At 37.5% G+C, this 12,249-nt stretch overlaps 1 protein-coding gene across 4 annotated transcripts in view; it reads left to right on the forward strand.

Moving 5' to 3' along the window:
- The window catches only part of Zdhhc21 (zinc finger DHHC-type palmitoyltransferase 21), a 54,883-nt gene that overhangs the window by 10,385 nt on the left and 32,249 nt on the right, over nt 1-12,249 (forward strand). For all 4 annotated transcript variants that reach the window (XM_040757234.1, XM_013122089.2, XM_013122088.3 and 1 more), the window contains 3 exons: nt 713-909; nt 2,386-2,484; nt 10,423-10,534. In XM_040757234.1, coding sequence (XP_040613168.1) covers nt 713-909; nt 2,386-2,484; nt 10,423-10,534 — 408 coding nt within the window. The remainder of the gene's footprint in view (nt 1-712; nt 910-2,385; nt 2,485-10,422; nt 10,535-12,249) is intronic.

A 12,249-nucleotide genomic window follows, 5' to 3' on the forward strand; every position in this document is an offset into this window, starting at 1 on the left:
TCTGATTGAAATTTCAAGTCAGTTGGAGACTGTCATATGGGGGATCTCTTGCTGATTGTTAACTCTTAACTGGATGATAAACAGGAGTCTTCTTGAGTTGATAGTAATGAGATTAGTTGGACTTCATTCCATAAATTTTAATCATTTTAACTATTTGTAACTTTCACTTAGTTTTAGCATTTTAAAATTATTTATAAACTTTTTCATTGTGGTTTTAAGTACACAGACATTCTTTATGTTTACATTTGCATATATCTACCCAGATCAAGGTATAGAACTCAGAACTCTTTTGGCCCTTTAGAGGTTCAAATTCCTTTCCAGCTAGAACATACCCCTTTCACTGTAAGATAACCAGATTTAGAGTCTGTGGTGTTAGCCTCCTGATTAAAGTGCTAAGACTTTTGCACATGTCTTTTGGTCGAATATTCACTCTTTTCTTTTGTGTCTACATGTAGCGTTTGTAGTTAAGGATAAAATAAGTATCTACATTTGAGCAGATCATGCCATTTTCACTTTTACTAGTGGTGATTTATAATGGATAAATTAAATTATTTGAAGATTTTAGTGAACTTTGATTTGTTTCCCTAAATTCTTATTGAGATGAAACCTCAATATACAAAGGAAACTCAGTAAACATTGTTATGTGGTTTCCAGAGATGCAGTTTTGTTGAGTAGTTTCTCCATGGAAGTAACTCTCTCTTCTCTCTCTTAGGGCTGTCTTCCTGTGGGCTGGCAGGCAGCTCCAGGACTGCAGAATGGGGCTTCGGATTCACTTTGTTGTTGACCCACATGGTTGGTGCTGCATGGGCTTGATTGTCTTTGTCTGGTTATACAATATTGTTTTAATTCCCAAAATTGTCCTCTTTCCTCACTATGAAGAAGGACATATTCCAGGCATCTTAATAATAAGTAAGTTTCTAAGTCTTATTACCTTATGTAAAGATTTTTTTATCATTGTCAATGTTTTGAAGGACAGTGTCTCCATGATTTGAATATGCTATTTCAGTAGTACTGCTAACCTCTTAATTAAATTACAGTTGTACAAGCCAATAGCTTTTTTAACTTGCAGAGTTAAGATACTACATCTGCATTCGTTTCCCTCTGGGAAGTACTTGAAGACTATTTTGTTCAAGAGGAAAGCCTGACAGCAGTTCTATTTCTGCTTTGTATTTGACTGCAGACATGGGAGGTGATTGATTGATTGATTGATTGAGTGATTGATATTTTGAAGCAGGGCTTTACTCTGGAACCTAGGATGGCTTCAGAGTTGCCATTTTTCTGCTGCCTTCTTCATGCTGGGGTCCCAGGCATGCGTCATTGTGCCTGGCTTGAAAATGGAGGCATTATAGGGAAAGGGATCGGATATATTACTGGTAGATGAGAATTTCACGATCCTAAAAAATGACTCATGAGATCATCCATTGTTTTTACAGTGTTCCCTCATTTTGATATCATAAGAGCTGTAATAAATTGTGATTCCCATTGTACATGTGGTAAGGCTAATCCATATTGCTAGATATGATCATGTATCCAGTGGTCCTAGCACTCAGACGACTGAGGCAGGAAAATGGTGACTTCTAGCCAGCCTGAGCTCTGTAGTAAGATGTCCATCAAACCCACAGGCAAACAAACACACTTACATTGCAGTCAGACACACATTCAGTGAGTACTGTTTCCTTTTTAGTGTTCAGTGTGATGGCTTTTTATTTCCTTACAAAAGGCCTATGTTTTAACTTAAAATATGTAATTATAGTGACTGAATCTCAGTTGCTCCTTAATGTCATTTTTATGGTTAGTTTAACATTCAAATGTTTCTAATTCTTCATTTTTGAAGTACATCTCTTAAGATACATCAAAAGGGGCAATAGAATATCACTAATTTAGAATAATTTTTTTTTTTTGGTTTTTACAAGACAGGGTTTCTTTGTATTGTTTCAGAGGCTGTCGGTCCAGCCCGGCCTCGAACTCACAGAGATCCGCCTGCCTCTGCCTTCTGAGTGTTGGGATTAAAGGCGTGTGCCACCACTGCCCGGCCAATTTAGAATAATTTTAAAGATAGACCTGAGGAAAGGCTAAATGTAGAATTCTTTTTAAATGCTGTCTTGATTCTTTTAAATGACTTCATTCGTTTATTTGTCATTATCGGGGGCCACTGTATGAACGAATCTAATTTATCAGTTATTTTAGAAAATCATATTTAAATTGGTGCTTTTAGTATAATGTCATCTTGGCAAATAAAATAAATCCTCTTTGTTTTAATATCTAGTCTGTTGATAAAGTTATCCTCATGGGGTTGGTTAAAATGCATGTTTTAAACTTTGCGCTTGTTGATAAAACATTTTAAATGGTGAATGACTAATTGCTCTATTTAATTTCATATTACAGTATTCTATGGCATCTCCATATTTTGTCTGGTTGCCTTAGTGAGGGCCTCCTTAACTGATCCTGGAAGACTCCCTGAAAACCCCAAGATCCCCCATGCAGGTGGGTTTGTCTTTAGGTTAATCCACTTTGCTGATGCTTGAATTACTATATTTATTAACACATCTTATTACTTGTAATATATGGTTTATGCCAGTCATTTGAACCCACTTTGAAGTCTTTGCTAACATGTCTATTTCAATTGCAAGACCCCTCACATTCCCTCCTTTTGTGGCTGTTCTTTTCTCCTCATTCTTAGATCCATATATGTTCTGAACATGTGGGCTCTTTCCCCTTCTGAGTGTATGTGTGCTGTTGTGAACTGTATCTCCAGTCTCCAGAAGAGTCTGCCATGTACCCCAAATAAATATTTGATAAATGAAACAAAATATCTAAGAAACAGGATTTTCACCATGTGTTAAGTTGCTTATAGCAAATATTTTCAGTGTTATAGACACTATTTCCTGACTTCTGCGGCTTCTAACAACTTGATGAAAAATGGAAAACTTTTGATTCTGATACCAATTAAAGATAATTTTTATTATTCTGTTGCCAGATAACCATTCAAACTATAAAAATGAAAATGAATTGTTTATTTTGTTATATATCAGCTATAATAGAAGCTCACTTTTATCTCTTTGAGCTCATTTTATTATTTCTACGTTAACTTTTAGGTTCTGTACTTTCCTATATGTTTTTGTAGTCTATTTTGGAGGCAGAGCATTTTCTATAGTAATTTAGTGGTTTCCAAATTTGTACTTTCAAATTACCTGGGGAGCTTAAAAAAAAAATCGGTGTTCAGGTCACAACCTGTATTAAGTTACATCAAAACAGTTGGGCACTGATACAGGTGTGAGTTTATTGAAAGATTCCTCATGGTTTCAGTGTATAACTGAGTATGGGAACCAAAGTAGCAATTCCATATGAAATGAGATGCCCTGATTCTTGGTTTCTGAGACCTGCCATTCAGATTTAGATTTACATTGGTATTTGTGTAGTGTAACACTGTATAGAATATGTAGTTTTTGTTCACTTAGAGCAGTAGCGGTGTGGTGTCTTAGCAGTTAATTTGCATTTGTTTGGGGGTGAGAACAGATAGGCTGGTACTCTGTAATCCTCTTCCTCCCAGGCAGTGTAGCTAAAAAATGTCTATATTATATTCATATGCTGCTGCTTCAACACCGAAGTCCGGTAGCCCCAGAACAAAGAAACAGGCCTTTTATAACTCTGGACCTGCGTCTGAGGAGCACTTCTGTTTGCAGTGGTCAAGCACTCAAATATCTATAGCCTCCTGACACAGTCCATAAAAGGCGTCTAAAGGGAGTAGCCATGATTCAACTATTGTGAAATTGTCACACAATTAAATTGCTAGGTCTTTAAATTTTAGAAGAGAAAAATAGGCACATTGCTAAGTTTTTGTCATTATAGTGAAATACCCAAGGCAGGCACGTTTTGTGAAGAAACGATTTATTTAGTACACATTGATGTGGGAAGGCATCCTTATCTCCATCAAACATTAACTCCCTCCAGAATTTCTCATAAGTCCCTGCTTACTGTATTCTAGGGTTTTCTAGTGTGTTCTCCCAAACTCTTCCAGGAACCTGGTTCTAAAACCAGCTGCACATTCTCCGTAGAGTTATTGTAACAGTCCCACCCTGGAATCCAGTTCTCTGTGTAGTTTTGTGTCTGTAATGAAATAACCAAGGCAGGCTACTGATGGAGAAGAGATTCGTTAGCTCATAGTCTAGAGGTACAGGGGCCGTGGTATCTCCACTGGCTCAGCTCTACTTTAGGAGTTTTTGTGTGACATCTTGATGGATAGCAGTGGCAGAGATGCTTGCAAGAACAAACCGTCACATTTCAGAACAGGGAGCTAGAGGTTCATGAGAACTTGCTCTAGGAGGTTAGTACTCTTCTGAGGTCAGTCCCACCACAGTGAAGGCCCGCCTTTCTCAGAGAGCGTCTCCATTTCCTGTTCACGACCAAACTCTTAACACACAGGCCTTTGCGATCAAACCTCATCCAAGCATGAGCATCAGGGAATCTCAATTTCTATAAGAGATTTTATTATTAAAAAATAAGTCTACTTGAGGAAGATCTGGAGTTCGAGCCCAGCATGAAGTACATGGTGACACACACAAACACTCTCTGTCTCTCAAAGAACCATCCAAACAAGCAAACAAGTTCACTACTAATAAAGCTCTAAATTCAGACTCTTAACACCAGGAGAGTAAACCAATAACAATAAGTAAATGAGCAAATAAATAAGTCATCAAGTAATGAAATTATAAAAACACTGAACATTAAACAGAGTTTTTACAGACTGTGTGTGTGTGTATATCTGTGTGTCCGTGCCCGTGTTCCCGTACATATGTACATATGTGCACCATGTGCATGCAGGTGCCCTCAGAGGCCAGAAGAAGGTTAGATTCTCTGGACCTGGGTGCTGGGAACTGAATTATAGTCCTCTGCAGGGTAGAAGGTGCTCTTAATCACTCAGCCATGTCCCCAGCTCCACAAAGAATATCATAGTGTCTGTGAGCTGACTTATGTCTGTATATAAAACCACTACATTGTCATGTTGTCTTTATAGAAGTTCATAGAGGACATCAGGGAGTCTGCTGACTTAGGGGGATTCACATTTTGTCTTGTCTTACTTGATGGTGGCAGTTTTCTTCTTAAGAGACTGAAGAGTTTCTCCATTACCCAATTAAACAAATGATTAAATTGTCTTTATTACATTTTGTTTTTCAAAGTCTACAAGTCTCATATCACATAATTCTTATGATAATTGAGTAGGATGAACGAGGTAGGAATGTGATTGTCCTAGGTTACCTAGTTGGAGAGTTACAGTGCTGTCAACAAACCTGGAACTGTCACTGTCATCTTTTTTTTTTTTTTTTTTGAGGACTTGCAGCTCTTTTTTTTTTATAATATTTTTAAGATTTATTTATTTATTATGAATACAACATCCTGCTTCCATGTATGTCTGCATGCCAGAAGAGGGCACCAGATCTCATTACAGATGGTTGTGAGCCACCATGTGGTTGCTGGGAATTGAACTCAGGACTTCTGGAAGAGCAGTCAGTGCTCTTAACCTCTGAGCCATCTCTCCAGCCCGTCACTGTCATCTTTTTAACTGTGTGTGTATACAATTTAAAATTTTCTTTTGTCATTCACCTTTACTGTAATTTTTTGGGGAGGATTGGAGTTGTATTGTACTTGTTGGCACTGGTTATCTGATGTATTTGTAAGTATGTTTTTTAACTTGATAAAAGTTGCCAATTTAACATAGGAAAATAATATAGCATGACAGATATTGAAAATATAGAATCGTGCTTTTTTTAGTAAAATCTTGAAGGTTGAGCAGTTTCATATAGTTGGACTCTTCAGAAAAATAAACTTAAAGCCATACTTACATGTTATCAACAATTTTTAATGAATCACCCAGAACTATTTTATTTTATATACAGTTTCTTCTTTCCCTCCCTCCCCCACCCCCCTCTCTGTGTGTGTGTTTGAGAGAGAGAGAGAGACAGACAGACAGAGACAGAGAGAGAGAGAGAGCGAGTGAGCACTGAATAGGTGTGCATTCGCAGACACATACATGCTGCAGTCTGTATGTAGAGATCAAAGGACAACTTTTGGGAGCCATTTCTTATTGAACAAAATATTGAATGATAATAACCTTCTACCTTATTGAAGCCTCGAAGCAGTTTCTGCAGCTGTATGGAGTATTCCAGACCAGCTAGTCTCTGCCTCTTATCTAGATGTTGGTCTTTTTTTTTAATACCTTCAGCACACATATGATCCACTAAATGTGAGGCGAAGCTAAGCACAAGGGAGAAGATACTCAGAATTTGATTTTAAAACCTTTAAGCATGTAGATCTAGTAGTCAAATGAGATTGTTATACATACATACTATTAAAATTATTCACATGTGTATTTGAAATAGCAGGTATAAACAGTAACCTAACTTAGAAATATCACTATTGCTATCCCTTTCAAATTTTATGGGCTAATCTTATTTGAGCTCTTGAAAAATTGCTTTGTTGAGGGTAATTGACCTGTCATATGGTTCATTCATTGAAAGTGTCCAGTTTGCCGTGTGGCCTTCTCCATAGTCTGCTTTAGGACACTCTCACACCACCCGACAGAACATGCTGTATTATTTGAAAATAGAAGATTTTAAAAGATTTTGCTTTGTAATTCTGAGTCACAAGTGTTTTTGGGTTTTATAGAAAAGGAGTGAACGTGAGTGCCCTGCGTGCTGGAGTTTGCTAGTCTGCTAGCCTGGGCCCTAGCTTCTTAAACTGTGGGTCCTGTAACTTAATATGGGGGTCAGGAAAACTTCAACTAAAGTAAAAATGGTGCAAACTTAGTTCTAAGTGAAATGAATGCTGAGTCTGAGGTACGTCTAGTAGCACTTGCCTGCACTGAGCAGTGGGTAATGTCACTGAGTTCTGGAATGCACAGTCTCCCCCTAGTAAATGCTGCCTGAAACACTTAGGATCAGAGTCATGGCTATTGTATTATTATACGCATGAACTGTAGTTTTTTTTTTTTTTTTACTGTACGTACAAAGTTTTCTTCTCTTGTAGAGACAAAAGTCTAAAGAAAACAAGAACTCAGTATTTTCCTATTTCATTTCTCTGTGTGCATGTATCAAATGGACAAATCCTTGGATTTATCTTCCTGGAATGTTGAATCTTAAATATTGCTGTTTGAAGAGTTAGGTGAGAGATATATGTCTGTAATCTTACTACTCAGGAGGCAGAAGCAGAGAAATCACCCACAGATTCAAGGCCAACCTGGTCTACATAGTGAGTTTCAGGCAAAACAGGGTTAAATAGGAAGATGTGTTTCAAGAAAGAAATATATATATATATATTTTTTTTTTTTTTGCTTAAGTTTCTGACTTGAGTTTCATTTAAAATTTTGTTAAATGACTTTTGGCTTGGGATTATGACGGAATAATTTCTGAAATGGCTTTGGATGTTCTTATGCCATTTGTGCTATGTATTTATATGTGGTGTTCTCAGCACTGAGGATTATAAAGTCAGAGTATCAGTCAACTGCAAAACATTTAAAAGCTTTCTGTCTTGCAGTATCAAATATTCATCAAATCTTTCTTTATGTGAAAGCTAACAAGCACAAGTATTACTGGTATGAAATTCTTTAAATGTCAAAATCATGTGTAAACCGAATAATTGCTTTAAAATGATTTGTGATTCATCAATAAAGTTTGCTTTCTAAACTTACTTACCTATATAACTGGGATTGTATTAAAAACTCCTCCAGTGAGAAGGGGTTATAGGTGGGAGAAGTTAAGAGTCTGATTTGGGCAGCAGAGTTACTGTCTCCTCTGGAAACATGATTTTAGACATGGAACAATGCATTAATTCTCCATAGACTGTTATATGCTAATTCATCACAGAATGATAGAGCCGGCGGTGGTGGCACCGGCCTTTAATCCCAGCACTCGGGAGGCAGAGGCAGGTGGATCTCTGTGAGTTCGAGACCAGCGTGGTCTACAAGAGCTAGTTTCAGGACAGCCTCCAAAGCCATAGAGAAACCCTGCCTTGAATCCCTCCTCCCCCCCCCCAAAAAAAAACCAGAGAATGATAGAAGATTGAAAACATACTTGTGCTTTAAAGGACTGCTTTTGAAAGTTTCTATAATGTCTTTCTGTGGAAATTGGCCCGCTGTGGAGCATCTCCTCTGTCTGCTTGCTTTGTGTGAATCACCAGTGTCAGCCTTAGGTTTTGCTCTTGAATGCCCCTGGGACCTGCTGGAGCCACTGTGCAGGAGTTCCCATCCTGTGTGCGGTACAGGTGGGCCGCTGCAACGTTGTATCTCTCATGGCATGTTTCCATCTAAAAGGAACCATAAGAGGTGATTTTTTTAAAAAAACATTTTCCTTTACTTACCTGTTGCTTTCAAAATTTCTACAGCAGAGTTTTCTCACACTTTTCTATTAAGATTGAAGTATTCTGATCTAGTCCCAGCCATTAAACCAAAGTAATAGAATTTAAAAAGGACATCCTTTCAGAAAATTGAACACTATTGTCACCTTTTTTTAAAAATCAATTCTTTATTTAAATTAAAAACAATCTTATTTTACATACCAATCCCAGTTCCCTCTCCCTCCTGTCCTCCCCCCTCCCCCCAGGCTAAAAGAGTCTCTCTCCATAGGGAATGGGCTCCTACAGCCCATTTGTGTACTAGGGATAAGTACTGGTTCCACCGTCAGAGGCCCCATAGACTGCCCAGGCCTTCCTACTGGCACCCATGTTCAGGGAGCCTGGTTCAGTCCTCTGCTGGTTCTCCAGCTGTCTGACTGGGGTCCATGAGCTCCCCCTTGCTCAGGTCAGCTGTTTCTGTGGGTTTCCCCAGCATGGTCTTGACCTTTGCTCATCACTCCTCTCTCTTTACTACTGGATTCCAGGAGTTCAGCTTAGTGCTTAGCTGTGAGTCTCTGCTTCTGCTTCCATCAGCTACTGGACGAAGGCTCTAGGATGGCATTTAAGGTAGTCATCAATCTCATTATAAGGGAAGGGCATTAAGGTAGCCTTTCCACTATTGCTAAGAATCCTATTTGGGGTCATCCTTGTGGATCCCTGAACATTTCCCTGGCGCCAGGTTTCTTGTTAAGCTCATGATGGCTCCCTCTATTAAGGTATCTCTTTTCTTGCTCTCCTTTGTTCTTCCCCCAACTCGGCCTCCTGATTCCTCATGTTCTCCTCTCCCTTCCCCTTCTCCCCTCCTCTGTCTCCTATCTCCCTTCCCACTCCCATGGTGTCATCTTCATTTAGAATCTCTTTTACAAATTTTAACTTTCCTATTTGAGCAGGCATTTAATGATTACTACAGTATACAAGGACCACACTCTCCATGATAATATTCACTCTGAGAACTGCTATGTCTATCCATTTACTGTAAGATTATAAAGATAGTAGAAATATAAGTGCTGAAATTTTAAGAATTTTATAATGGTAAAGTTCCATTTTAGTAACTGCAAGGAATATGGATCTCACATAAGGAAGCAATTATTTTATCGCAAGATGAATTAATAGTTTTTATGGATGTGATTAGAACTATTTTTAATGAAAACAAAACACTTTTCTCTTTACTTCTGCAAACTTATGATTGTAGACTGTTTTCTTGCAGCACAGAGGAAATTACTTACTGGGTAATAGGCAAAAGCTGATTCTAGTACCAGGGAGGCTGTGGTGGGACTATTGGCAGTTCAGGCGTGCCTGGTTTACATAGTAGTAAGACCCTGTCTCATGAAAAACACTCATCTTTTTATTTGCATTAAATACTAACCTCCACTTCTTTATAGGGTGTCTTCTAAACCGAGTCTGACCGCCAACCTACTCTTAATACACATGCTCAAATTAATTTATTAATATTAAAAACATAAGATGTTTTAGAGACATAAGATTGGCTTCAACTTTTATATATTGAAAGTAAGATTCAGTATTTTCTTCTTTAGTATTCTTAGCTAAAAATGTGTAAATTAATTGACTTATATAAAATTCTAGTGTTTTGGTTGAGTTTAGGGTTTTATAAGATTTTGGTTGCACTCATGTTTTTTTTTCCTCAGAACCATGCTTCCTGTCATTTACTTTGAAATAATGGTATCTTTTTTTGTAATGTTAAAATGGAAATATTTAAAAACACAGAAGGTATATAGTGGCATTTATGTCAAAGGTGCTTGCTTACTTTGGAGACTCAGAAAAAAAGAGAAATGTCTTGGAGGAACAAGTTCAAGACTCCCCTTGTGATATGTAGCGGTTGCTCAGTCTCAGCATCACTCTCCTTTGCTACTGAGTCTTACTGAGTCTCAGCATCACTCTGTTGCTACTGAGTCTCAGCATCACTTGCTGTGGTTACTGAGTCTCAGCGTCTCAGCATCACTTGCTGTGGTTACTGAGTCTCAGCATCTTAGCATCACTCCTGTGCCTTCTTCCTAAGTGGTTTGCTCTCCTTTACAGAACGGGAGCTGTGGGAGCTGTGCAACAAGTGTAATTTGATGAGGCCAAAGCGCTCCCATCACTGCAGCCGCTGTGGCCACTGTGTAAGGAGGATGGACCACCACTGTCCTTGGTAAGCAGGTGATCATAGTGCTTACAGACAGCAGCAGGATTACTGGTGAAATTATCCTGTAGCATCTGAGTGTGTTGGTGCACATCTGTAATCCCAGCATTCAGGAGCTGAGGCAGGAGGATTAGTTAATGAAAATAAAAACAAACAATCTGAGAACCATCCAGCTTTAAGCAAAAATAACACTTCAGTCATTCCACTAAGTGTTTTTTTAATAAAAATGGTTCTTGCAAGTCCCAGAGTAAATTATCTGTAGAGATTTATCTTTTCTAACAAGAATACATATGAGCAGAAAACTTCAAAATTAACAGAAACCCAAATATACAGAAGGATAAGGTAGTCATATCAAATGGAGCAATGCCTGCAGAGCATTCGGTACATGGTCAGCTGTGTGGAAGCACTCCCCGGACAACTGTTTCTCTTACTGGGGCTTAAGCCACATGACCACTGCTTCCTTACTTGTTGAGGAACACTTTCCAGATTTGCTAATAGCTCCCTTGCACTCCTTATGCCTTTTATAGTATTTTCTGTTAGACATTATTAACATTTTGTGCCATCTTGGATATTTGTAAGTGCCAATTAGCTGTTTCTGTGGAACTACCAATATATTTGGTCAATAGGGGGCTCTGTTGTAATATTTAAAGACTTTCTGTTTAAAGTAGATAAGAAACCAAAAAACCAAATGCTCTGAGAATCTATTGTATTTCATTTCAAAGCTGTTAGAGAAATCTTGAGCAAGATACTATATTTAATTCTGCTTCTCTAACATTGGATCTTGTTTAAATATTTAAATTGCTATAGCACCTATAAATTGATATAGCACTTTATAAATGTATGTTTGTACACACATGCATGCATATATATATGAAGTTAGCTATATAATAGTCCTCTTTAACTTGAAGAAAGTTTATTTACCTGCATTTGGCTGGAGAAGAAACTTCATCTTTGTCTAATGATGCTAATCAGTTTCACTTTCCTTATTTATGATAACTTTATTATGATAACTTTCCCTTACTTATAACTATGACATTTTGATAGCATTGCTAATTAGCAAACTTTTAGTTTAAAATTTTTTTACCTGTGAACTGTTTATTTAATAGATTTCCAGAGACTAGAAAAACAGAAGAGCATTTTATTTTATTTATTTCTGAAGAGCATTTTAAATAAAAGCACTTCAGGTTTTTAAATTGTTTAGATCTTCTATAGGATACTGTATACTATGACATACAGTGCTCAAAAAGTGTGCTTCACATTTTAAATAGATCAGTTCTCAATTAATTTTCTAAACCTCAGTGATATTTATAACCACAATAATAGTACATGAAAAATACTATGTGAAATCTGCATTCTGATGAGTGATAATCACACTGAAAATTCCTAACACTTTTTTTGTATTAGTTTTCCTGATAAATGAAAAAGATGGTAAATATTCATGCTTTAGTTGGGTGTTAATGCTTCCTTACAAGAAAATGCCATAATTTAAAGTTAAAAAAATAATCTGGGCTATGTGCCTGTTAATACTTGTGATATATTTTTAAGAGGTAAAACTAGCTTGTTGGTGAGGAAATGAAGCACCCTTTAACTTGAAGCATGATCTGAGATATTTCTGTCCATAGGCTTCTTGCTTCTGGTGTCTGTTTCAGGGTATTGGTGGGAGGAGAGGGGAGTAGAAAGAAGTTGGAGATTAACAAGGAAGGTTGACAGATCTAGACTTGGGA

This window comes from Mesocricetus auratus, unplaced genomic scaffold (genome assembly GCF_017639785.1).
Source record: "Mesocricetus auratus isolate SY011 unplaced genomic scaffold, BCM_Maur_2.0 Super-Scaffold_100014, whole genome shotgun sequence".
NCBI classification, from domain to species: domain Eukaryota; kingdom Metazoa; phylum Chordata; class Mammalia; order Rodentia; family Cricetidae; genus Mesocricetus; species Mesocricetus auratus.